The sequence below is a fragment of the Lepidochelys kempii genome, chromosome 1 (assembly GCF_965140285.1).
Source record: "Lepidochelys kempii isolate rLepKem1 chromosome 1, rLepKem1.hap1, whole genome shotgun sequence".
Lineage (NCBI taxonomy): Eukaryota > Metazoa > Chordata > Testudines > Cheloniidae > Lepidochelys > Lepidochelys kempii.
Window position 1 is genome coordinate 325,511,031 of NC_136380.1, and position 27,972 is coordinate 325,539,002.

The window sequence follows — 27,972 nt, forward strand, 5'->3', positions numbered from 1 at the left end:
ATTTAAGCTCCCAGGCTTGTCTTTTGAAAGTGTTGTGCGTGTTTCTTTTGAGGATGAGGAATGAGAGGCCATATATAAAGTGATCACTGTGAAAAAAGTGTTCACCCAGAGGCGATATGGTCAGGGACGACAGGTTTGTAGAAATTTTGGTGGTGCCCAGAACCCGCACCCCCAAACTCAGTCCCTCACCTGCCTATGGCTCTGGGAGTTTGGGTGGGGAGAGGAGGTCTAGGGTGCAGGCCCTGGGCTGAGGCAACAGATTGGGGTGCAGGAAGGGTGCAGGTTCTGGGAGGGAGTTTGCGTGCAGAAGGGGTGAGAGGTTGGGCTTTGGGAGGGAGTTTGGAGTGCAGGCTCTGGGCTGGGGCAGGAGGGAGTGAGGGGTGCAGGCTCTAAGAGGGAGTTTGGGGACAGGAGGGGATGCGGAGGGCTGGGGTGCAGGCTCTGGGAGGGAGTTTGGGGGAAGTGGGTAGGCTCTGGGCTTGGGTGGGGGTGCAGGCTCTGGGAAGGAGTTTGGAGGTGGGGGGGTGTGGGAAAGGGGTTGGGGTGCAGGCTCTGGGAGGGAGTGGGGTGGTGGTGGTGCGGTGCTGGGGCTCCTAGACAGGGTGGGCTGGGGGCCTCCGCACGCTGCTACCATCAGGCTCTGCCCCCGCAGCTTCCCGTTGACCACAGGGGCACTTGGAGCAGGAGCAGCGCGCGTAGACACAGACCCACCCTGCCCATGGAGCAAGCGGGGGGGAGCACCCAGGGGCAGAAGGCGGGACCGAGGGAGACACCCGGCTTCAAACATTGCTGGAGGTGGGCCAGGAATATTCCTGGTGTCCAGACACTACGGGCCCATAGAACTCGCTGCCTATGGATGTGCTGTTTTTGTCTTTTATCCTTTTCCTATGTGAGTTAATTCAAGAGAGTGTAGTGACTGTTTGCTTTCACCCACATAGTTACTATTGGGGCATTTAGGGTGTTAACTACTTACGCGAAACCATCTGTTCCACCTTGTATTTAGCAGTGACGCTCCGAGTGCCTTTCCCAGGCCTGAAGAAGAGCTCCATGTAAGCGCGACTCTCTCACTAATAGAAGTTGGTCCAATAAAAGATATCACCTCAACCACCTTTCTCTCTAATATCCTGGGACCAACATGGCTACAACAACACTGCATAATTCCACCATGTTTCAGGACACCCTTAACTGCTTACACTATATTCAAGTGCTAACGCCTGTAGTTGGTCATAGCTGGGGAAAACATAAATGGCTAAAATACAGTGTTCCTATGCTCTTAAAAAAGGAAAAAAGGTACCATTCAATTATCACTCTAAAATACCAACTTGTACCACAAAACTGACTTAAAAATGTGCATAATCCATAAACCCCAGTCGTTTTATTTTTAAAACCGAATTGGACATTTCCATCACCTGCTTGTACTTCCTGTCTGAGATACAGGCTGGAAGTGCTGTTCTGAACAGAAGATCAAAGTAGCATCAGATACCCTGTGACTTGCTTGTCTACAGAGGGGATTTCTTCTTTCCCTTTAGTGCTCTGGGATGGAGCATAGTCATTGTCCAAAATCTGCTTGGAAGAGTAAAGAACTGCAAAAGGGGGAAGAGGGTATGGTAAGCTGCTGACAGCCTAGCTTGCCAGCTCAAAGAGGGACAGAGAAATGTGAAAAGAAGCTCTCTGTCTCCCAATGATCCTGCTCCTTCCCTATTTCCAGCTGGGGCCTGGAGTGTGGGGTTTTGTTTTGTTTTTTTTTTTTAAACTTTCTCTGTACTGTTGCCAGCAGCTGTTGCCTCATGATCTCTTCACTGCTTTACTCCTTCTGCCCAAAGAACTAGACAGGGCCTGATAAGTGTCCAGACAGGGGACAGGCAGTTTTTTATTTTTCCTTCATCCCCAAGAATGCTGATGCCCTTTCAGTAGCAGTTTTAGTCCAAAAAAATGGAACAGAAAACTTTAATATTTCCAATAGAAACTGAAAGTTCAAAGTGATCACTGGACCATAATCTGCCGCTGGAAGGGAAGCTGCTGGGGTAATGGGGATAAAGATGGGGTCCAAATCAGCTAGGGAATTTAGGAAGAAAGTAGTATGGGAAAAATCAGTTTGATCAAAACTATTTTCTCTCTTCCTTCTCTCTGAACTGTATCAAAAAGGAATGACAAACTGCAAAATCCTCAAAAATCTGATTAGACAACATTTAAAATGGAGGAACCATATTCCAGGAGCAATGAAGCCATGTCATAGTGGTTGGTTCTTTGGTTACTGGGGAACTGCTCGGATGGCTAAAGACAGTGGACTGTATATGACACATATGTCAACAGCCAACGAATGCACCCTGTAATGGCAAATATTAGGTTATACAGCCCATCCTACTCCCCCACCCAATGTGGGACTGTTCCATACAGTATATTTTCTAGTGCTTTATCTGGTCCAGTTTGAAATGTCCTAAGTAATGGGACCGTCACCACTTTTTTTTGTGAGACTATGCCACAGACTAACAGATTTGACCATCAGAAAGGTTTTCTGACATTTTGCCTGAAGTCTTACTCTCCTATTTATACCCTCTTGTACCATCATAAATAATTCCTCTCCCTCCTGGGAGAACATAATTCACATACTGGTAGATTTGCATGCCCACAAGGTTAATGCAACTTTTCTTCTGCATAAAAATGTCACAGAAAAGCAATGAAGCCATTTTATCCAGAAGTTACCTTTTAAACGTATCAAAAACACCTGAATCATCAAAGTTAATGGCATCGGGGTGTCCTGGAGGTAGACACAGATCTCCAATATGCATTTCACAGCATGGAATGCCATGCTGAACCACAGTCAAGCTTGGATAGAAAGACGACCAACCTGCAGGATTAAGAATTAAAATTAGACGAACAGCCTAGTGAGCTCTAGCTCTGATGTCTTAGCAGAGATCAATCACTGCCAATCCCACCTGGCAGAGAGCACAAAAGAAAAACTGGGTTTCCCAAAACTGAATTTGAAATATTAGTTCAGATAAAGTTTTGATTTACTTTCTTCCCAAGAGCAGAATCAGAAACTTCTGCTTGTGTAATTACTGATGTAATATAGTTATTTTTACCTCATTTACAAGCTTTTTATCCTAGCAAAAAAAGAAACAGAAAACCAAACCAAGTAACCATTTTACCAACTTTAAGTGTCACATTTAGATATAGGAAGCGTCAGTAGCCTCCTTTATTTGCTCTCTCTCTCTTTTTGTCTTTTCTGTGCTATCATATTTGCTAAACCTTTCAAGAAAGGACAACGCATACAACATTTCTACAAACTTTATTGTTTAAATTCCAATGTTTCTTTCAAGCAGATTTAGATAATGTGACTGGGGAATATGGCTGCTTTCAACTACTGTGGGAGATAGTTATGAGATATACAGATACTTTCGTAGAAGAGTTTATTACATAACTCCTGAGAGTTTTTCTGTACACATACAATATTTTCCTACCTTTATTTTTAACATAAAATGGGTGATCCAATCTGCACTCTACGGTGAGTAAGCCATCTTCCACTGTACCAGGATCAAATGTCAACTTCAATACTGACTCACCAAATGAAATACTTTCTTCGTGAGATATCAACTTCAAACCATCAGAACCATAGTCCTAGAAACACACACATGCTTCAGATTTTTCAGAAAAATCTAATACTGTGGATACTGCAAACGTATCTTTTTCTGGCACACTGAAAAATAACAGCATTCAAAGGGTTAAAAGAACCCCACAAGCTAATAAGAGACCATGCAACACTCAGAACACATCTAGAGGTACTCTGTTCAGTTGTTTTACGTTCAGGTTCTCAGACACTATAGTGATGAGCACTGGTCAGATTCAATATGCACCCTTTACAAGAAATGGTTACCTACTGCAACTGTGCTACTTCGAGATGTGATGCAGACATGTATTCTACTTATGTGTGTGCAAGCACAGTGCACCAGAGCCAGGGAATTTTGCCTAGTAGTACCCGCTGGGGGTGGGGGGTACTTACACCTCGTGCTCATAGCTCCTCCCCTGGCTGTATGACATGGTACTACTACCTTGACCACCTTCAGTTCCTTCACACTGAACACCACGACCAGACTCCATTGCAGAGGGGACAAAAGGTGGCTTGTGGAATACACATCTGCATCACATCTGGGAGAACCACAGGTACACTAAGTAACATTTTCTTCTTTTTTGAGTAGATGCAGATGTGTATTCCACTTGGGTGATTCAAAAGAGTACCCATCCCAGGAGGTGGGGCTCGGAGTCTATTTAAACAAGAATTGCAGGACTGCCCTACCAAAACTTGCATCTACTCTGGAAGATGTGATAATGGCATCACAGTTCATAAATGTGCAAATGGATGACCATGGAGGAGTCCTGCAAATGTCCAATATTGAGATGTCACCAAGGAACGCTACCGATATTGCTTGCGCTCTCGCAGAATGAGCTCTCAGTCACCGAGGATACACAGCCGAAGATATTTCATATGCAGTCTTGATACAGGATGTTACCCATTTAGAGATAATCTGTGAAGGGACCATTTGACCCTTCATATGATCTGGAACAGCTACCAAACACTGCACTTCCTCCTCACTAAGCCAGAAATCAGCCACACCATGAGATGCAGGGAGCTGAGTAGGGGACGTAAGGTGCGAACAGGTTGAGATGGAGAAGAAAGGGTATGGGAGGTTGAATTGACATCATGAGCAAGTCAGAGAACCAACACTGCCTTGGACATGCTGGGGTAATGAGAATTAGCTTGGCCTAGTCCTCTTTCATCTTGACGACGACCTGTGGGATGACTGGGATTGGGGGAAAAGTGTACAGGAGCCGACTATCAGCTGAGATGGAAAGCGTCGGACAGAGGAGCCTGGACTGAGGCCTCCTGAAGAGCAGAACAGGTGACATTTCCTGTTGTCCCTCATAGCAAACAGCTCGATTGTCAGAATGCCCCACACTGCAAAGATGACGTGGAGGATACTTGTCTTCAGGCACTACTTATGACTCAAGTAAAAATTCCTGCTGAGATGGTCTGCAAGATGATTCTGAAAACTGGGCAAGTGGTTGGCTATCGGAGCAATACTCTCCTCAATGCAGAGCTGCCACAATCTGACTTCCTCTTGGCAGAGCATCCTGGAGTTTGCACCTCCTTGTCTGTTCACATAATACATCGTGGTATTGTCAGTAAGTATGTGACCCATGAGCCCCGATACAGTCCAGAAAAGTGTGACATGCATTGTAGATGGGCTGAAGCTCCAGCATGCCGATATAGGGTGAGGACTCCTGCTCCAACCATAGACCTTAAACTTTCAGGACCCCAGATGTACTCCCCAACCTATCAGGGAGGCATTGGTGACAACAGACCTGGCTGGTAAGGGCCAGACAAAGGGAATGCCCCGACAAACGTTCTCCAGAAGTGTCCACCACTGCAAGGAGTCCAGAAGTGAAGAGTCAGATAGTCAACTGTCCTGAGCCACATCTGAAGGGGGTGAAGATGCAACTTTGCAACCTGGGCCACCTGCATCTAAGAGGATACGTGGCCCAAAAGCTTCACACACAACCAAACTCTCCTGGAAGGCTGAAAATGCAGACTAAGGTGATGAATTGCCTGAATGCAGTCATAAAGCAAAAATACTCTCAAGGTGTTTAGGATGAGACCCAGTTGGTAGAGTGAGTGCAGTGTAGTGCTGACATGAGAAAGATCTTCCTCTCTGCCCCTCACTAACCAGTCATACAGATATGGGAAGATGTGGATTCCTTTCCTCCGGAGGGACACAGTCGCCATGACCAGGCATTTAGTAAAAACCTGAGGAGCAAAAGAGAGGCCAACGGGAAATGGTGCTTAGCTGAAACGAATCAAAAGAATTTTCTGCGGCTTGGCAAAATCATAATCGTGAAGGTCCGGAGCAGCAAACCAGTCGTTCTGAGACAGCACAGGGAGGATAATCGATTAAGTTCCAAACAGTCACACTATGTATCGGACATATTTTTTGAAGCTCCAAAGATCGAGACAGGGTCTTACCTCTCCCTTGGATTTGGGTACCAGAAAGTACTGGGAATAGAAAACCCTGGTTCTGGAGGAAGCTCCTCCATGGTTCCCAAAGCCAGAAGAGAGTGAATCTGCTTGAGGAGCAGTATCTCATGAGAGGGGTCCCTGAAGGGGGACCAGGGGATATGGGGGGGGGATGGAAAGGCACTGGATGGCATAGCCTGATTTGATGGTGCTTAAGACCCACTTGTCAATGATGACCGAGCCCCAGGCATTTTGAAAGCAAGCTAGCTTGTCCCCAAATGGAGGAGACGGGGAGAAGGGAGCAACAACTGGAACACTGCTCCTGACTAAAGAGTGAAAGTTGGCACTTGGGGGGACAGAACGGGGGGGACAGGGTAAGGCATGTCAACTGGCCAAACCCCAGACCTGAATGCCTCCTTCTCTGGGACCTATGCTCCTTTCTAGGGAAGCAAAAGGCTGCCCAAATGTGTACTACAGATGATACTTTTGCTGCTGCTGCCACCCATCATAGTGGTGCCTCTGCACCGCCGGGATATACACCCCCAAGGATGGTAGAGTAGTCCTAGAGTCTTTGAATAAGTGCAGAATATTGACTGTCAAAGGGCAAATCCTCTATGGTCTGTTGCACATTGGGAGCAATGCCCAAATTCTGCAGCCAGGATGTCCTTCTCATGGTCACTGCTGAGGCTATCACACTGGTCGAAGTATCCGCAACGTCAAGCACAGACTCCAATGAAGTCTTAGCCACCAGGAAGCCTTCGGTAATAAAAACCCAAAATTCTTCCCTTGAGGGTTTAGGCAGTTGGTCTGCAAACTTAAGACACAGACACCCAGTTCAAAAGTCCTACTTGGACAGCAATATGCATTTGCAAGGAAAAGGAGGTTAAGTCTTCCTACCCATCAGGTCCATCCATTTAAATGTCCTCATCCTTGGGAGTGGACTTAAATCCGCATTCCTGGACTCTATTCACTATGGTTACAACTAGGAAATTTGGGACCCTATGCGAGAACAAAACCTGAAATCCCTGCACTGGAACGAAGTAGCGTTTCTCCATATGCTTCATAGAAGGTACTGAAGCCAGCATGCTCCAGAGCATAAGTTCTCAAACTGGGTGGTGCACCACCCTGGGGAACACAGAATGTATTCTAGGGGGGCATGAGAAGCTTGGGGGGGGGGAGGAGGAATCTTACTGCGCACATTTTACCCACAGCAATGAAAAACAAATGAAGCTTATTCCTCCAGACATATCAGGGTTTCAGACGGCACTGTGCATTTTGACGGATTTCTGTTAAGCTTGCATAGCATTATACGAAGTTATTGCTATCTGCACATTAACTGATTTGCTACAACGCAGTGTACACATTTAATTGTAAGCATGCGGTTTTGCTTTTGCTCTTATTACAATGGATCACTGGCTCATTCATGCAACAGAAAGAAAAAAAACTCAAGTGAAAAACAAAGCCCAAACTGGTTCAAGTGAAGCACCGCCACCACCTATATTGATATACGTACTTGTGGGGGTGAGAGGGGCGTAAACTACTACGGACACAAAAAAGTGGAGCACAATCAAGTAAGTATGACAACCACTGCTCCACAGAACCCCAGCAGGCTCTAGGAGTACATCATAACAGGAAGGGCAACTCTCCAAGGAGCAGATAGCAGCAGAACATTCAACAACTTATGGGTATTCTCCTGCAGCGACTCTTGCTTCAATATGCGGGGAAGCAGCCAAATGCCGCAAAGGTCCTGGTATGCCTTGAAATCCTCTGGTACCAAAGGAGAGGAAGAGCCTGGAACCGTGGAATTAACCAGGAATGAAGATGAAACGACTAACTGCCAGAGCTGGATCCTGATCCAGAACAGTCAGACCTGAATGGGACGACTCTAGAGGCTCTGGAAGGGGAAGGTTCACTGGTGCCTGGGCCTGTGGAAGATCAACAGCGATCTCGCCTTACAGTTAGATGAGGAGGTGGACCTCCGCAACCAAGGAGCATCCCACAGATTCTAGGGACGCCACTGGTATGAACAGGAGGCCAGTAGGTGAACAGGCCACTAGTATGACCACTGGTGGCCAGTAGGTGCCAGGCCAGGGGCCCCATCCTGACCACAGGATGCATACCAATCCTGGTAACCACAGCACTCCATCCCCAATACTGGTAAGGTAATGAAAAGAAGGAAGAAACTGACCTGGACCCCAAGGAATCCCGGGCTTCTGGAGATAAGTGCAGCCAGCTCAGAAGGGGTGAGCTATTTGTCTGACTCATTTATAGCCCAGCATGAAGAGGGAACTGATGCTGATGGTGGAAATGTTACAGCCAGCACCAAATATGCCTCCATTGTTCCCTGAGCTGGAAGCGATGGTTGGCCACAGAGTTGGCAGAAGTACCACGGTGACCGATGGTGCCAAAGCGGAGGACGGTGAGTGCAGCACCAACAGCAGGGGAGCTGAAGGAGTTCCCTGATGCCTAGCCTGGCACCAGCCCCACTTCCACTGACTGGGAAAGGGGAACACTGGGGTGCGGTGCTGATGGACCCAATGGGGCTATAAACAATGCAAGCCCTGGCAAAGGCCTGAAGCAAGGGCAAGCTAAGGACAGAAAAGCAGAGGAGCCACCTGATATGCCACCAGCATGGAAACAGTCAGTGCTAGCACTGCCCTTATTGGTACTGGACTCAACGGATGCCCTGGGGACAGAACCGTGGTACGGGGTCTCTGACCTCCCTGCACAGTACCAGAGAGTGGTTGACATGACCTGCTCTAATCTGCACATTGGCATTCACACTGTGCTAGTCTGTGCTCCTCCAGGAGGAGGCAGATGGCCTCAATTGGTCTTATGTGATCTTTTCCTTGGCGCACCTTAGGGGAACAACTACTCTGTCTGCTCCAGCTCCAGACAGCACTCTCAGAACCCAAAGGCAACCTCCGATCCAATGTAGGCCTCAGAGCTGAACCAAGCCACCTGGCCTGTTCAAGCAGGTGCTGCTTTAGACGAAGATCCCTCACCACCTGAATCCGCATCGTGAACAATTTGCGAACGCTACTTGACATGGGCTTCGCCTACGCACAGCAAGCACCGTGTGAGATGGGAATCGCTTCCCCACATGACATATAATGTTTAAACCCTGGTGAGAGCATCTCCAGGGAAATACTTCAACTAAAGCTAACTAACAAGAAGTCTAACACACACTATACTAAGGATACTAATTAACTATATACAAACTAAAAAAAGTCACTAAGAAATAGAGAAGTTGTGAGGTTGGGAACCACACGGAGCTCTGACTCCAGCCACAGCTGATAAGAAGGAACTGAGGGGAGTCACTGCAGTGCTGACTCATAAAGCCAGGGGAGGGTTTATGAGCACCTGTCTCTTATGGGTACTGCTAAACAAAATTCTCCAGCTCCAGTGCGCTGGGCACACAGACACCTAAGCAGAATACACAGCTGCATCTACTCAAAAAAAGAACCCTCCTGATGCAACAAGACGTGGATAATGTTGCACACAATATAAGCACTGTACTTCGGTTACTGCAAAGGATTCAATACATTAAAGGACTACCTTGTAAGTTCCCATTAGGAGATTGTCCTCTTTTTCACAGCCTTCAGCTGTAACAAAATGTTCAACTGTCTGCCAGTCTTTGTTGTGTCCTTTGTGAAAACATAAACGTGTGCCTGATGTTCGGAAAAAAAAAAAAAAGTCAGTAAGTTTCTGTCAAAAGAAGGAGCTGTTATTTAAAAAAAATAAAAAAATAAATAAAAATAAAAAGGATCCTACAATGAATGCTATGTTACCTTTTAAAAAACAGTGCCAAACAGTTGAGGGCCAAGAGTGGCACCATCCTAGATCATCGTCATCTGAAAGCGACGACATGCAGAAAATACCAGACTCTGATTCACTACTTGCCTATTCAGAAAACAAAAATATATAAATGATTTAACAAATATCTTTAGATCTAATTCTGAAAATATTTATGCATGTGCTTAACTTTTACACACTGACTTCAAGCCGAGGATTCTAAAATGAGGATTCCTTGGAAACAGGGATACAAAGGCTCAAGGGAAGGGGAGCAAATCTGAACCAGTGCTCAATTTCATGCTTGTCTATTTGAGGAACAGAGCCATCACCTTTCTGGCCAAGGTCTAGACACCATTTTTTTCACAACCCTTCCACTCCATTCCTCAGTCAGCTACAGGGAACACTTTTGCAATACCCAATGCATCCCATCATCCCACAATGTGCCTAAATGTGTTGTCAGTCTCCAGGGCCTCATACTCTTTCCACAAAAGCCAATGAGAGTTTTGCCACAGAGTTTAGTGGGAACAGGATCAGACCCAAAGACGAACAGACAGCAGTTAGAGCTAAGAAACACACATGGCAATCTATGTTCCCTGTAGAGCCACGCAACAAGCTCTCAAGGGTTGTGCAGGCAGGCGGGGAGAGGCGCCCCTTCCTTGGCCCAGCCCAGTTCCGCCAGAGCTGCTGGGTAGAGGAGCTTCTCCCTCAGCTTAGCACAGCCCCACTGGAGAGAGGCACCTAGCCCCCGACACGGCCCTGCCCTGCTGCTGCAGTTGGGGAGAGGTGCCTCTCACCCGACCCCGAGCTGCTGTGGCTATAGAGGGCTAGGAGTAGGGGGGAGAGGAAGTCCTCTCGTCCCACGGCAGCCTACGCCCCAAACCCCCCATCCCAGAGCCCGTACTCCTTGCACCTCAACCCTCTGCCCTAGCCCTGAGTCCCCTCCTACACCCCAATCTCCTCATCCCCACCCTACAGCATGTGCCACCAACCAGAGCTCTCACCCCCCACCCCAACCCTCTGCCCCAGCCCCGAGCCCCTTCCCACACTCCGAACCCGTCAGCCCCACCCCTACCACATGAATTTTGTTATGTGCACCAATATGACCATATTGGTGCACATAACAAAATTCAATCCGCAAATGGACATAAAAAATTAGAGGGAACACCAATGGCAATGAAGATCATGATCTTGAGGCTGGTCCTTTGTTCATATCTTTAAGGGTTTGGGGCATCGCTTCTTTCACAATACAAACACATGTAGAATCAAAATATAATAATTAAATAAGAACTTATTATTTCCTCCTCTGCATTTCCTATTACACCTACTCTGTATATGTTTTAGATTGTAATCTCTTTGGGTAACAGACTTATTTTTGTCTCGGGTACAAGCTGGTGATAAAAAAAATAATGATAATGGGGAATCTAGCTTACAGTAGGAAGGATGTTAGGAATGTATACATTTTATTCTTGTACTTTCTTCTGTTTCTGAAAACTTTTGTCTACCTGTCCTGATTCTTCACATAATTTAACAAGCATTTCAGGACAACTCACCCTTTCATGTCTGACTGGTGTTTCATCTAAGTGATGCTTAGAGAAGCTAGAATCACTCTTTGAGGATCCTGGTGGAGGACGTGCATAGGAATGTAAACTTTTGCTTGTTGCTATTATATGAACAGGAGATGATCTACAATGAAAAATTAATTTTTATTAAAATAAAACTTGGTATTTTGGCGTCACAAGATTATGCTATTACTCTAAATAGATTTTCTTTTACAATTATTTTTCATATAGAAATTTCAATCCAAAAGACAATACTCTTTGTCTACAGCCAAACTTTGTGCATAAACATCTTGCCTGTGTTAACATTTTACACACAGACAGACATATACACACAACTTTCCCTTACACACAGTTGAATGTATCATTAAACCATTCCATCCAAAATAGGCAGACATTTAGCACATTGTGTAGGAGCAATTTAATACCCATGTTTAGTGATTTAACTCGGGTTCTTAAGCTTCTATATATGCAGCCACTATGCAATCTGCCCTAGTGACTGCATATATAAGCCATAAGCCACCCCATCTACCATACACCATAAAAGTCTTCACACTTTCATCACACAATTATTTGCAGTTTTTCTTCCGGAATTATGACTTTAGTCCATACCTTTCCTTAGCGTCTCAGCCAATTTCTAATACAACCAGGTATGCATGACAATAACAATGCAGAAAGTTTTTAAAAAATGACAAGATCATTCCTTACCCAAATGAGAAGTTACCCTAAAAATACAATATATTGCCATAGTTCTGCTGCTGCGGCATCATTCCCACACTTACATGTGGGAGGACTGGCGCTGCATAGACCGGAGAGCCGTAAGAAACAAGCCAACACCCCAGACTCCAACTAAACCCGCAGAGCAGCTTTCAATCTAAGCACTGTTTGCCACAAGTCTGGTTGGCTCTCATGCTATGCTTCCACTACTTTTGACACAAGGTATGTCTACAGTGCAACTGGGAGGTATGATTGCAGCACATGTAGAAATACTCAAGCATGCTTTGATCTAGCTAGATCAATGCTAGTTTGGGTAGGTCTACACATGCTGCAATCACACCTCCCGATTGCAGTGCAGATATACCTACAGTCTCTCATACAGCTGCACAGCAGGACGAGTATATTGTGATCTCTTTGTGGTGAGAGACTGCCTAGCACTGTTCAACTTCATTCCATATAGACAATTATGAAGCTGCTGCAATAGGCTCTAAAACGGGTAGGGAAACTACGGCCCGGGGGCCACATCCGGCCTTCCAGACATTTTAATCCACCCCTCGAGCTCCTGCTGGGGAGTGAGGTCCGGGGCTTGCCCTCCTCTGGCACTCCAGCCAGGAAGCGCGGTCAGGCGTTTGCCCTGCTCTGCACATGCCGTGGGTTCGCACAGCTCCAGGAAGCAGCAGCATGTCCCCCCTCTGGCTCCTACATGTAGGGGCAAACAGGGGGCTCTGCACGCTGCCCCCGCCCCAAGCGCGACTCATACAGCTCCCATTGGCTGGGAACTATGGCCAATGTGAGCTGCAGGGGCGGCACCTGCGGATGGGACAGCGGGCAGAGCCACCGGCTGCACCTCCGCGTAGGAGCTGGAGGCGGGACATGCTGCTGCTTCCAGGAGCTGCCTGAGGTAAACGCTGCCTGGAGCCTGCACCCCTGACCCCTTCCGTTGCCCCAACCCCCTGCCCCAGCCTTGATCCCCCTCCCGCCCTCCAAACCCCTTGGTCCCAGCCCGGAGTCCCCTCCCACACCCTGAAGTCCTCATTTCTGGCCCCACCCCAACCCCCAATTTCATGAGCATTCATGGCCTGCCATACCATTTCCATACCCAGATGTGGCCCTCGGACCAAAAAGTTTGCCCACCCCTGCTCTAAAAAGAGTCCCATACTGTATTCTGGGAAAGGAATGTGGCTATCATGCAGGAATGGGAAGATCAAAAACACGGTTAAAACAGGGAATGTTCAGAGCTTCAGTTGGGACACAGAGCCCTCTGAGGAATAAAGGAAATGTCTGTAACAACATAAACAATATTGCATATTTCAGAACTAAAAGAACCAAAATGAATGCTTGTACCTATTATAAAAAGAACACTGCATGAGAGGACTCTGTGGACTAGTGGCTATGTTTGCCAGTTCTGTCAACCAGTTCACCCCATTCTCACAAGAATAAGCACTTTCTGAATTGTTATTTGAGGTATGCTGGTTCCATGAAGGCCCTGAATATTCTTGATGTGAAACATCTGTACCAAGCTGAAAGAGCGCAGTTGGGGTAGAATCGGTCTGAACAGCCTGTAGTTCAGGAAGATCATCTACAAACAAGTGCACAAGAAATCATGCTTATTTCCATGGCTGAATTTTACTTTACAATAGTGGATAAAAGAATCTGTGGTGAACAAAAGGAGAAGGGACACAGTAACTTAAAAAACTTCTAAATAGCAATTATCTGTGCTTCTCAAACCCCTTTAATCACATCTACATTACTTATATAGAGCTGCAGACATGACAGTATAGAATGCCTCTCTAAACTCCTATTTTTTACTTTTAGGCAATAATTTTAATAAAAAAATTAAACTGAACAGATCCTTTCAAAGATCAAGTTATGAGCACAAATAAATACATACAAAATGTGGTTCCGATAGCAGATGCAGTATTTTTAAGGTTTAATTAGACCAACATTTAGGGGGGGAAATAGAATCAGTCTGAGCCTGATGAATCAGTAAATTAAGTTACTGTGCATCTTTACACTACACCACTTAAAATGTTCAATGAATATCAAGCACTACAATCTATCTGCTTTAACAGGAAAGCCTCTACAAAATGCTAAACATCCAGGGCTATTTCTGTAGAAGTTTCACAGCTAATCTGGAGAAACATATTTCAGAAGCCATGAATGTAGCAGTTATTCATATATATGACCAGCAGCCTACACATTTTACATATTAAACATTCTTGCGAAAGCAAACTCCCCCATTTGTTATTTAAGTTCTTACTGTTGACAATATACACTCTACTCCTGTGTAATTTAATAACATTATTGTACTTCATGTACTGAACTACTGTGTAACTTCATATAACCTGAATATATGAATATTTACTGAATATTTTACTGATTACACATTATTCAATTATTTATATACTGCTTTTCTTGAGCATGATAGCAATGAAGCTAAATGTTCCTCCAGGCCAGAATCTGCATTTAGACTTGGACCTGGGAGATGAGATGTGAAGCTCTGTCTGTGTACTTCTTCTCTAACAAAAAGAACTTCACTGGAAGTTGTGAGCAGAAACTTACAGCCCAGAGTTAAGAAAGAAAGTTTCTGTCAACATCTGCTTGTACGTGAATGTGGCAGGAGCTGGGAATGGGCTAAACAGGGAAACCATTGTGCCTTAGAACTGTAATATGGCATGATACATCAACTATAATACTATGCATATATCCTGTACTAATAAAAAACAGAAGTAAACGTAGAAAGAGGAAAATTCTGTCTGCTTCTGTTGTTACTCCATGTGTGTAACTTGCATGGACTTCAATAGGAATTTCACACATGGAGCAGCTACAGAAGTAGGCCCTTTATGTAGCTTTTAGAAAACTATTAAATTCTTTACCAAGCTCCATGTGCTCATCACAGGATGCATATCCAGGAGAAGATGGCAGGTTCTCATTACATTTCAGTAACTCCAATGACTCACTCATCCCTGAAGTTCTCTTGTCCACTACAAACAGGAGTTTCTGTACTGCATTAGGCATTTGATTCGTCTTCACTTCCCACACCATGTTAGGATGCTTCAAATTTTCTGACTTTGAAAAGACACAAGATTACACGCATAAAAATTATGAAACATTAGGTGTGTTATGTAGCTCCATATACAAATTGTTGCCTTATCACCAAGCCCTCCCTTATCCAAAAATCTTATCTACTACTTCTGTCTAACTTCTTGTATTACCAAAATGCTTATACTGGAGAACAAAAAGCCAATTTTAGTAAGTTTCATTACACATTTCAATTGCATTGACTGCTTGTTTTCTTCATTTCCTAGAATCTTGGTGCTGTAACATTAAAAACAAAAGGAAGATTGCTAAATGTTAGTACCGACTGTGAGGGGAACAGGTGGTTATTCCGCACAACTGCTGTTCCCTAAAGATTAGAAAACTTTCTTTTTTAGCTGTAATAATTTGGTGTATTTACTGATCTTTCAAGTAATGATGGACTAAAGCTCCTGTAACAGGATTCACGGCTACTTTCAAAAAATATCACTGAAAAGGTAATCATGGTGTTTTATAACAGGGCAGAATACAAGGAGATGGATAACTGACAAAGAAAATTCCAAGACACAAGAAAACTAAATGTGCGCCCCATATGCACTATAATATTTTGAAGAATAATCTATTAAGAAGTGAGACTATCTTCCCTCTGCTCTACGTATACAGAAAACTGCCATCTGATGGTTAGGCAGGCTGTGGTAGAGATTATCGGAATTCATTGGCTATCATCTGTGCACGCAGCAAGTCTGTGCTAAAATAGCCTATTTTTGTTACCATGCCCTCGTATACACTTGTTTCATCCACTTCACACCCTGCCTTTTAGATTGTATACTCTTTGGGCTGACTGCTATTTACTATGTACAGTGCCCAGTACAATGGGGCCCTGACCTGGCTAAGGCCTCTACATGCTACCACAATATAAATAATAAAAACCGACAATAATAATAATAATAGGGAAGATTTTCAAAGGCATACAGGACAGTTAAGCCTAACTCTCCCATTTGTTCCTTTGAAAATCTCCTACAACAAACAGATTTCCGCTACCACAATGAAATTATTTGACACTATTGCACATGTCTTATTTTCATTTATGGCCAGTTTTGGTGTGTCTGCTAAGTCATTAATGTTTTCTTTAGTGGGGAAACATGATGGCAGAGGCACTTTTGGGGCCATGAGTATTCTTCACCATTTATTAATTAATTATTATTTATATTACTGTAGCACCATTTCAAGCTGAGGAGAGCTAAACAGGACTTCTAATTGCCTCATATACATTCAACACAAAGGATGGCAAAATAATGCCCTATGGTATTCTGCATAAGAGGGACTTCAGAAGCAGAAGAACAACTGCCAATAACTACCCACAGGGAGGCTTCATTTAAGGCCTGAGCCAGCTATCACTGGAGTCAGTGGGAGTCTTTTCATTGACTTCAATCAGACTTGTACAATGCTATTAAAAAGCTGCACAGCCACATGAGCAATACTATCCACCTTTACCAGAAACGACATCTGTGTCAGCAACACTTTGAAGTCAACAGCATCAAGGACTTACACTCCCACACTTCTCCTCATACTTTAGTATATAGCTATCCCTTATTCAGCCAAACAGGCATAGCAAAATGCAAGGAAGCACATTACTACTGCTGTTCAGCTCTCATCAGTTCAAACCCCACAACAGTTTCACCACGAATGTCACAGAAAGGAAAACACAGACGCTAACTATAAATTAAAAAGAAAAACAAACAATTAGTAAAAATTAGTATTTGTATTCCTATTGGAAGAATTTTCTTGAAAGCATGGCCTGCTGCATTATCTCCATTGAGGACAGTAGAAATGAAGAACATCAGACTAGTGGAATGCTTAGTCTCAGGAAGGCTGCCTTGAGGAACAGTTTTCTTCATTCTATCATCTGTGAACAAAATGAATGCCCATCAACTATATGGACCAGATGGATCAGGGCTTGGATGCCTAACTTTAGACACCTATCTCTGAAAATGGCATATAGCTTTAGCTGTGATTACTGATTAGTACCATCTACTTAAAAGTTATAAAGCGGCATGCTCATATTTTAGTAAAACTCTATACTTTAATCAAATGCTCAGTGATAGAAACTTGTACATAATACCAATTTGTAAGACTTTTAAAAGGATTTCTCTTAAAAAAAAAAATTCTTCTCATATAGTGTGAAGGGAGAAGAAGAAAGGAGTACTTTATAAATCATGCCAAACCCAATGATAAAGATCACCACCAAAAGCTGTCCAAGATGACAGCTGTCTTTTGACAACTTATGCTAATAATGGTCTGCTGCTACTGCTGCTGAATGATTTGGTCTGTCCTACACACCTGTTGACAGATTATTAGTGGCATGATTGAGATTAACACCTCTAAAAGATGTGGCTAGTCTAATGAACCTATTAGCATCCTCATGATTTTACCAGTGTAGACAAGCCATTATTATTTGATATCACACAGCTGGGAAGCGCCAACACCCTTAATTTGGTTAAAAAGAATTTGTATATGAAAAAAATCAACTCAAAGACATCTGTGCTGCACAACATATTTTAGTCCTGAATAGGCAAACCGGGATAGGGAAGAAGAACAAACAAAAAAAGGCGGGGGGGAGAATCCGCTACTGTGGCATGCAATTTTTAAAAAATACCGGCTTTGTCAATCTAGTTATGTCTAGTATTAAACAATAATTTGACTCAAATCTCCTAATCAATATTTTGCCATCACCTTCTCCCCACTCCAAATTTGTTCAGCTATGCATTCACATTTTCCCAAGTCAGTTATAATCTAATTACTCAGACTTGTGTAGCTGAAAGCAGAATTTGTTCTAACAGAGCTTTGGGTGTTCTCTAGGGGACTTCACAGTGAAACGGAGAAAGTGATCTATGTACATAAACATCATTATCTAAGTGCTACATGCATCATGTCATTTTTATTTTACCATCCCTATTTCCTTCCTTCATTCTATTTTCTTTCTGGCTTTTTTCTCCCCATCCTCCATCTGGGTCTGGCCCTTCATGGGGAGCTGGGGAAGGGATCAGGACAAATCAGAGCACTATCCGTTCTTGAGGCTGCTCTCTCTTCTTTTCTGTCTATGCCCTTCTTTTCCTCCCTTCCACCTAGTTTTGCTGTCCGTTGGGTTCTCTCTGCTTCCTTCTTCTCTTCTTCCATGGATTTGTTTTTTTCTCCTTGATCTTTCTGTCCCTGCCAAAATGACGGAGTTAGTTGCTCCACAGGAAGGTATTTCTCTAAAACAAATGCTAAGTTCATAATAAAATTTACCTAAAAAAATTAAAAGCCTATGACCAATACAACCTATACAATATGCATGAGGAATACATTTTCCAGTCAGCAAATGAGTTAGTATTTCCAGCTCTCAATTTTACCCAGACAAAAATCTCTGTATGCAAAAGTCGAGAATGCCTTCGACAAATAAGAAAGAAAATAAATGGGTCCAAGTTCATTTTGCAATGTTTTATCCTGGTGGATTAAAGTCTGATCTGGGCATCATATGCTTTTTTTCTCTCCCCTAGGATGTTATTGCCATGGAATAAACAGTAATTAGCTTGAGAGTACAGATGATTTTCTTTTTAATTCAGCTTCATGCTCAAAAACATTTGTGATAAATATATTTGCTAGAAGTACAGAACTGTAGTACAACATCGTAAAAACATTTTATTTCCTTTGGTCAACAAAGACAAATGTGAATGACTTGTATAAACTCAACTTTTAAACGTTAGTTGAGTTGTTCATGTTTAAGAAATTGACAAAAATAAATAATGAGTTTATTTATTAGGTTATATACCTTCTATTAAAATAGATAGGTATCTCTACTCAAAAAATGGGGTTCAGAGAAACTTTTGGCAAAGGTTGAGCAACATCTACCAAAGCCACATTAAGATGGGATGTTTGGGTGAGACTATATCCTGTGGTTTTCCTTTTGGCGTTATTTTTCCCCAACCAACTGCCAAAGTCTCAGAAAACCCAGTAAGACAATATATTATGCTGTATACAGAGTATTTCAGAATTAGACATACTGAACTCCAATGACTTCATCCAATTCTACAAGCTGTCTTTTATTCTCTGAGGAGGGTCAAAGAAGTGCTAGTCTACTCAAACCATTTAAATGCCACACATAGGATCCTCTTACCTGTTTGAATTGGACAACAGTCTAATTGTCTCCAAATGAAAGTTGCATGTACATGCTTATACATTTTATTTAACCCTCAAATTACTCCTGGATCATGCAGTTCATAGGCCAGATTTTAACGGGCACTGGAAGTCTATAGGAAGTTGGACGGGAAAGGGGAGCATGTCCACCTACTGCAAGAAATTAAAAATGCTACAAGCTTCTGAGGACTGGGACATTGTTTTCATTTGGACTTTTGTGCCAGTGAACCATCACTCTTTAGAAGACATATTAGATAAGAGACTAGGTGTGAATTACAGTTTCATACATTTTAAGGCCAGAAGGGACCATTAATTCATCTTGCCTGACCTCCTGCATATCACAGGCAACAAATTTCATCCTGTTATCCCTGTATTGAGCCCAATTAACTTGTGTTTGATCAAGTATATTTTTAGACTTAGAAATATTCAATTTTTATCAGTAAATGTTGATTTGATCATACAAATACAAACTGACCTGAAAATATTTCCAACTATAACAATCAAAGTTTACAGGTAGGCAAAATAAGCAAAATGCTGCCTGAGAACCTGAAGTTTTATTTAAGAATACTTACTTTGCATATTTTGACATCTGATGTTGATAACTCATGTTGTAACAGTTATAAAACTTTTACTTTTTGAATCAATCCACCCTGGCTAATAGCCCATCATGGCTGACTCAGTGGACATGTGAATGGAATAGTTAGAAATAAAAAAGCAATATATAACAAATGTAGAAAGGGAGACATAGATAGCAATTTGCATAAATTAGAAGTTATGAAGTGCGTAATATTGATAAGGGAAGCTAAAGACAAAATTCCATGGCTGGCAAGGCTAAGTACAAGAAGGAGTTTAAGTATACCAGGAACAAAAAAAATCCTAACAGTGGTATAAGCTCTTACTAAATTGAGATGGTAAAAGTGTTCATAATGATAAAAATAAAAAAAGGCATAAGTGTACAATAAATATTTCTGTTCTATATTTAGAAAGAAGGATAATAGTATTCATATCACATAAGGAAGATGAAGTACTTTCCAGTTAATTTGTAACTGAGGAGGATGTTCAATAACGTTTAGTGTCCGGATGGATTGATTTAAAATCAAAATGATTTAAATCACTGAATTTAATCATAATTTAAATCAGCAAGCAGAAAACCTTGATGTAAATAATTGATTTTAATCTTGTTTTGCAATTGTACTTTTTTTTAAGTTATTTTCCTAAAGAAATATTAATTCTTACTGGTTGGTAACCATTAAAACATGTTGATTTGCACCTAAATATACACCAAATTTCATGGGTTTTTTTGCTAACCAGGAGAATATATATATATATAGAGAGAGATCAATTTGACCAATCTACCTAACTTACATTTATTCAGATTCTTAAGTTTTTACATGTTAGAAAATAGTGAATGATGCATCTTAGATGATTAATTTTTTACTTGTGATTTGTGTCAAGTTCTACCTGGATGGGAATTAAAACTCAATTAAATGCACAGAAACATTTTAAAATAGTTTTTTAAGTTAAATAAAACTACATTTGCTGTACTGGATACATAAAGTTTATTAAAAATATGAAAATATGTTTTACATATAAAACTAAATCATTTATTAAACAAAAGTAAATATTATCTGTAGTTTGTGAACTGAACTGATTGTTTCTGGACACCATGTTCTTCAAGATTTTAGAACTGGTAGTTCATTCTCTCACACCTTGTTTTTATTCACAGATGGAAGAGGAAAACAAGCTTTTTTGCTTTTTCAACTCCCAACTGGTTTCTTAACTTTGAATGAATTAGTCATTGACCTAAGCCAGTGTTTTTCAATCAGAGGTAAACTACTCCTACTATCTACATCAACGCATCTAGATATTTGCCTAGTTTTACACTAGTGCATTTTATGTAGCCTGCTGAAGTTAGTACAAACTAAAATTTCATACGACTTGTTTACATTTCAATGTATAGTATATAGAGAAGTACAAGTACAATATTTATATTCTAATAGATTTTATAATTATATGATAAAAATGAGAAATAAGCAATTTTTCAGTAGTGTGCAATGACACTTTTGTATATTTATGCCTGATTTCGTATGCAAATAGTTTTTAAGTGCAGTGAAACTTAGGGGTATGCAAGACAAATCAGATTACTGAAAGGGGTACAGTAGTCTGGAAAGGTTGAGAGCCACTGACCTTTAAATTATTTGAATAAACTGAAACGAAAATAATCTCTCTGCACCTTCAGAAGAGGCTACTGACAAAAGCTAGTTTAAGACTTTATACCTGTATTTAATTCAAATAAAAAAAATCAAAAATTGTTTTCCCCCAAGAAATCATTATTATCCACCCAAAGTTGTCCTGTTCTTGATTGAAAAGCCATAAATGCACAGCCAGCTAATAATTTTTTCTTCTAGCACCCCCAATTCCCATTCTTCTGTCTAAATCAGAAGTGGGCAAACTACAGCCCATGGGACCATCCTGCTGGCTCCTGAGCTCTCTGCCTGGGAAGCTAGTCCCCAGCCCCTCCCCAGCTTTCCAATAAGCCTGTCCTGCTGCTCTAAGTGGCCTGGTAAGTGGGGGGAGAGGGGCTTGGATGGGGCAGGGGGTCCCAGGAGGGGGCGGCCAGAGGACAAGGAGTGGAGGGGGGGGGGTTGGATGAGGGGGGAGTTCTGAGGGGGGCAGTCAGGGGGCAGGAAGTGGAAGGGGGTGGATAGGGGCCAGGGGCCATGCTGTTTGCAGAGGCACAGCCTTCCCTACCCAGTCCTCCATACCATTTCGCAACCCTGATATGGCCCTTGGGCCAAAAAGTTTGCCCACGCCTGGTCCAAATATTGGTCATAATTCACCTCAGCCCACAAAGGTCCAGAAGCAAGCCATCTCTCCCATGGCCGCTAGGCGACACCACGGCCTCACACATTCCCATTCTCCAGATTATCTCTGATTTTCTGATTATCTGATCTAGCCTCACGTCCAATTAGACTGGATAAAGGGGGAGGGAGAGGAGGAGGTCTGCTCTATACAAACTACTGGTTGGGACTATCCCGTTTACCCCTAATGAATGTAATTAGATCATGGTCACTAGGCAACCATCAACTTCCAGAACAGGATTTGGGTTATTTTTATTTATACTGCAGCAGCACTTGCAGCCAGCCGCTGTCCAGACAGTAGAAAAACCTGCCCTTGACTCACAACACAAAGCAGCCTGGATGCAGGCTCCGAACCACAAGCCCAGTGGCCAGGCAGAGAGAAGCCGACGCCGGTAAGGCTGTCCCCGCAGTGGCTCGCGCAGCGACTGACCAAAGCCTGTCTGGAGGGTTTGTGAGCCAGAGGCTGCCTGGCGGAAACGGGCTCCACAGCTGCCAGACCGCCCCCCCCGCCCCGTCACGTGATTAGCGCCTGGAAGCGGCCCTTGTTTATAAGCCTCTCCCCAGCACGGCGCATGCGCGCAAGGCCCATTCATTCAAACTGCGTAACAACAAGCCTGGTGGGGGATGGGGAGAGTGGGGTCGCCCCGCGCCCCCTGGCGACCTGCACTAGGGCTCCGCGGGGGCCCTCTGCCTCTCTGTCGGATCTGATCCCCTCCGGTTCAGCTATCGCCCCCCCCGGTGCAGGGGCCACACGGCGCAACACCGGCGCTGCGCCGCGGCTTCGGCGGGGGCTGGCGCAAGCGGCCGGACACCGAACTCGCGCAGGACTTCGGTGGCGCTGCACTCCCCGGGGGTGGCCGCTGCGCTCGGAGGACCCAGCACGGGAGCGCCGGCGGGGGAAGGCGCTCGGGGCCCCGCCCGCCCCCGTGACAGACCCACAGATTCGGAATCTGGGTCGCGCTGAGTCGAGTCCCGGCCCCGGGCAGGAGCCCGCGACTCGGGACCCCGCGGCTGGGTGGGGGAAATGAGCCGCTGGCCCCTGAGGCGGGGAGCCCAACCAACAGCCTCCCCCACCAGCGGCGCCTGCTCTCCTGCCCCAGCCCAGCCGCCCTCGCCCGTCCCGGCCCCTTCTCGCCTCAGCCCAAAACTTTTCAGCACTTACCAAACCCGTCGCCATTTCGAGATTCCCCTCAGATTCCCCCTCCGGCCGCTCTCCCCCTCCATCAAACCCCACCCCCTCGATGGGATTCGTCCTCAGTGGCCAGGACAGACACGACTCAAGGCACGGCCCCTTGCTATTGGCCTTCTGACCTGCCCGTCAGGATTCCCCCGCCAAGGGCGGGCGTGTTTTGACTTTCCTGCGCAGACGATTGCATAGAGCGGCATGTCAATCACACTAAAGTTGCGTTCCGATTGGTCAGTGGCGAAGTCCCTGCATTCTGGGAGATGTAGTTTCTTTTTCCATCGTGGGCTACTAAACAGGGAGCACCTGGACAACAAGCCCCAAAATGCGCCGCGAAGCGCTCGGCTGATAGTAAACAAGAGTCATAGGGACACGTGTATCTGCCCTTCTGGCTAACTTTACCCAGGAGACTTAGCGGGTGGCTCTATCCTTGGCAGAGAGAGGCAGTGGCTCCTCTTCAGCTCAGTGGGCACCTCGGTGTAGTGGAGCCAACCAGAGTGTTGCTCACTGCCTCCAAGACTGGGGGAAAGAGGGGGTTCATGGGAGGCAGGCACATGCTGCCTTTTCTTATGGTGCCAAATGGGGTGGGAGGGCCCTTGTGGAACAAGTTGAGCACTGAGACTCTAAAGACCCTCTCTGGGCTATCAGAGGAGAGAACTAACTGCCAATGGAGTTGGAATCCACGAAGGGACTGCAGTGTTGCAACGCATTGCATAACTTTTAGATGTGTACAACAAAAGTCGCAGGAACGCTACTGCAATCCTTAAAGCCTGAATTAGTCATGTAGGTTCCTTGTACAATATGGGAGGAAAGATAGCTCTAAGAGAGCCATTTTAAGCTAGCTACTGGGAGATGTGCATGAGAACATTGTGTTCTAAGCTCTATCCCTCTCATAGCCCTGGTCTACAATGTGTGTGTGGGGGGTGTCGACCTAAGATACACAACTCGCGTAGCTGAAGTTGGCGTATCTTAGGTCAACTTACCGTGAGGACGGTGGAGAGTCGACCGCTGCCGCTCCCCCATCGACTCTGCTTCTGTTCGCATCTAGACGAGACGCGATAAATAGATCCCCAGTAGATTGATCACTTCCCGCCGATCTGGTGGGTAGTGAAGACCTGCCCTATAGACAGGTGCCTGTCTCTGCTTAATGAGCCACAAATGGGAACCCAGTGCCTGAACTCAGGTAGTTTAGGCATCTAAGGTGTTTCTTGCAAAAATGATCTAGGTGGCTGCCTCACTATACACAAAAGGGAAAAGAGATAGTGGCTTAAATACCTTTATGGATTTGGGCCTAGAAGTAGGCAGGCCACTCATGCAGTTTTAACCAGAGCTGCTTTTGTAATGTTTGTCCCCATCCAGTACTGAGACAAAACAGTTTTTGGTTTTGTCTTGTGTCAGAAGAGGGATGCCATAATGGAGTGGACGTGATCTTGTGCATACTGTGTATGTGAGGTAACGCCAGCAGGGACTGGGCAGAGTGCTGTTCAATATGGCACCCCCATTTTGACCTCACACACATTGTGTGTGCAAGATCACAACCCAGTAGGGGCAGGCCCATGCCATTCCTGGAATGTTCAGTATCCTGGAAATGTGCTAGTGGGCACCCTATCTATAAGCCCAGGAAATCAGCCATAAAAAGTGATAGGCCTAGGGGCGGGGCTTTAGATGAATCCCAATAAGCACACTGCAGGAAGCTGAGTTCAAGACAGCACAGAACAATTGAATACTAGGATTTAACTATCTTCTCTATCATCTGTATCATTGGAGAATTCAAGGTGATCAGCAGCACACGTGCACACTTCCTTAATCTTACTGAATTTTAAAAAGCTTACCCTTTGCTCCTGTGGATTTAGTTACTCCAAATCATGTTTGCTGTCGTCATTTTCTGTTCACAAAACTAATTATCTTGTAAGGTTCAGCTGCTTTTGCACATTTTGTAATAGCCTGCACTGGGGGTCGGGCTTTGTCCAGTCTTGGAGTGAAGAGCTGCTTTTCCCCTTCTTTCGCAACAGGAGCTCTTTCACTACCAAGCTGATGTTGCACTGAGTCATAGCATAAGACTGGAAGTGACGATTTTGCTCTTGCTTGCTTTCTGACTTTAATAATACTCTGTACTTTCCTACCACCTTTCAACTTAAAATCTCAAAATGATTTACCAGCTTTAACTAATGTTCAAAAAACTCCTGTGAAGAAGGTATCCCCATTTTACAGCTGTGGAAACTGAGGCATAAATAGGTTAAGTGAATTGTCAAAGGTCAAACAATGAGTCAGTGGCAGCACTAACACTAGACCACAGCTCTCCTGACTCCCAGTCCAATGCTTTAATTATCAGACAACACTTTGGTTGCATTTAAACTGGCAGTGGTAACTGAGGCTCAAAATGTACTCTGGGGGAAAACACAAAAAATCCCTTTCTAGGTTCCTATGCAATGCCCATCTATATCAGAGGGCCTCACATATATTACTGAGCTTATCCTCACTGTATACCCGTTTGATTAGGAATCATCCCCATTTACTGACAGGGAATTGAGGCATAGAGATTAAGTGAGTTGCCTAGTGTCACCCAGGAAATCTGTGGCACAGGTGGGAACAGAACCCAGATCTCTGGAGGTTGAGTGCTGTTTCCTGTCTACCAGATCCGCACCTTAAAAATTCTAATACAAACAGAAATGTTTTCCTAATTTAAAAATAATCATCAGTATCTTAATAAGAATATGAAAACTTCAATAACAAATAGCTCAGAGATTGTGTGGGGTGGATTGAAATCGGGAAGAAAAAAGAAAACATGCCATTCTTCCTTTTCCATTCCCAACCAACTCTCATCTTAGCTTTGGAGTTTGTTACAATTTGGTAACATACTATCTGAAAGAAACTAATAAGGGAATGCACACAAATAAATATAAATAAAGAAAAAAATATATATTCCCCATAAGACAGGAATCTCTCAGGCATAGCCTATGATGTATTACCTTAACATATACTAACAAAATGCTGTGTGAGAAAATGAGTAAGAACTAGATTATTGCAGTTAAAAGAAAAGTGGTTCCACTTCTTAATAATGGCCACCAGAAAAGAGTACTATTTTCTGGCTGTTAATAAATGAATGCATAGTGTAGTGCAATTAATATGAACAAACTTTCACAGGGACTACAATATAACTTACTAAGCATCAGGGTACACCTTATCCCAGTTTTACTTAATGAGCATCAAGACACAGGAAGCAGATGCCTGATTTTATTGTAATTGTAAAGCAATGAAATCTTGATATTTGTCTTCTATGGGAAGTGATAGCTTGTCCATTAGTAAGAGAAGGCGAGTTATTTCAATCCAGATGGATTTATTTGAAGGTATTTCACTTTCAGGAACATGCAATATCTTCTGGGGGTGAGAATGGGTAATTATAAAAGTCTTTAAATGAGTTCATCAGACTAATATGACAAAAACGACGGAGTAGAAAAGCTGATGTCTTAGAATCTAATTCAAAATACCTGTGCTTAACTATATACCAAAATAATTAACCCTTTACAGGCATTTCCTCAGTTTGAAAAGCTGGCATTATTAAAAAGAATACGTGTATAATCAAAGTAAATGTTGAGACTCAACTCCAAAAACACTGAACAATGAAATATAATATTAAATGTTTAATATTACAATAGGCAAACAGATCTTTTTTCTCAATACTCTGAATATTAAGAGTTTAAAATTTTTCTTAAATATTTATACACTTTTGCATAGGAAAGGCTTTATAGAAGCATTACTCAAGAAAATTTTTCCATTTTGTTGATAAATTAAATGTTTTTACATGAATTTTTGAATTTCTGTAAGTGCTGAAAGAGTAGACACTACCAGTACGCATTAATTGTGTGTTTTGGACTGTTCTAAAGGAACCATTTTTAAATATTGAGACATTAAAGATGCCTTTCAGATTAAGATTCTTATTACCAGCACACATTATTACATTTTTATTTTCAATTGGAGCAAAGGGAGAAAATCCATTTAAAATATCATCTCTCATCACATTATCCCACATTGCAATTGACATGCTCATCAGCAGATGTATTTCTAATGTGTACCTGTCTTGTCTTGTAATGTCAACCAAAATTTTATGAAGAGCTGAACAATTAAGTGCAAGCTGCTTAATACTTGGTCAATGGACTGCTTTAAGATATTTTATGTCAGCTGGCTAAGGAGTGAAACGATGATGATTTTCACAAATCTTGGCTGGTCTCAATATATAATTTTGCACTGTGCCCTTTTGGAAGTAGCTGGTGAATCATGTTGCTAGAACAAACAAGATCAGTTTCTTTAAGAAACTGGTCCTTCATTTGTCAATTCCATCAGGTCCTTTTTTTGGACCAGGAAGTATTAGACAAAATCATCATGTATGGGGGAAGACCATCTGTTGAAAAAAGTCTAGATCTGCTGCCCTTTATTTCAAAGAGTTCTGTAGTATTCCAAAGAGAAAACTGTTCCCCCTCTCCTGGAATTTGCCCTACACAGTTTTGTATCAATTTTAATATTTCCTTTGTTATTAGAGTCTAGACACTCAGCCAGTTTCTTCAAATTTAGAAAAACTTAAATACAACTTATTTCTCAGCCATAAACTCTCTACAATATAGATGCTTCAGGCTTTTTTCC

General features: G+C 43.3%; 1 protein-coding gene across 9 annotated transcripts in view; it reads right to left on the bottom strand.

The window, feature by feature from the left end:
• The window catches only part of HBP1 (HMG-box transcription factor 1), a 34,161-nt gene extending 10,774 nt beyond the window's left edge, over positions 1-23,387 (bottom strand). The window contains exons 1-12 of one of the 9 annotated variants that reach the window (XM_073328459.1): positions 23,314-23,387; positions 21,478-21,567; positions 19,863-19,961; positions 18,062-18,324; positions 15,345-17,020; positions 14,955-15,147; positions 13,423-13,657; positions 11,356-11,488; positions 9,802-9,913; positions 9,569-9,681; positions 3,462-3,618; positions 2,704-2,848 (exon numbers count right to left, since the gene is read on the bottom strand). In XM_073328459.1, the coding sequence (XP_073184560.1) occupies positions 2,704-2,848; positions 3,462-3,618; positions 9,569-9,681; positions 9,802-9,913; positions 11,356-11,488; positions 13,423-13,657; positions 14,955-15,147; positions 15,345-15,359 (1,103 nt within the window). In that variant the 5' untranslated portion in view covers positions 15,360-17,020; positions 18,062-18,324; positions 19,863-19,961; positions 21,478-21,567; positions 23,314-23,387. Of the gene's footprint in view, positions 1-2,703; positions 2,849-3,461; positions 3,619-9,568; positions 9,682-9,801; positions 9,914-11,355; positions 11,489-13,422; positions 13,658-14,954; positions 15,148-15,344; positions 17,021-18,061; positions 19,823-19,862; positions 19,962-21,477; positions 21,968-23,313 lie in introns of those variants that run through there. The other 8 variants (XM_073328463.1, XM_073328466.1, XM_073328461.1 and 5 more) reach the window with 8 other exon arrangements.
• Positions 23,388-27,972: the final 4,585 nt, after the last annotated feature.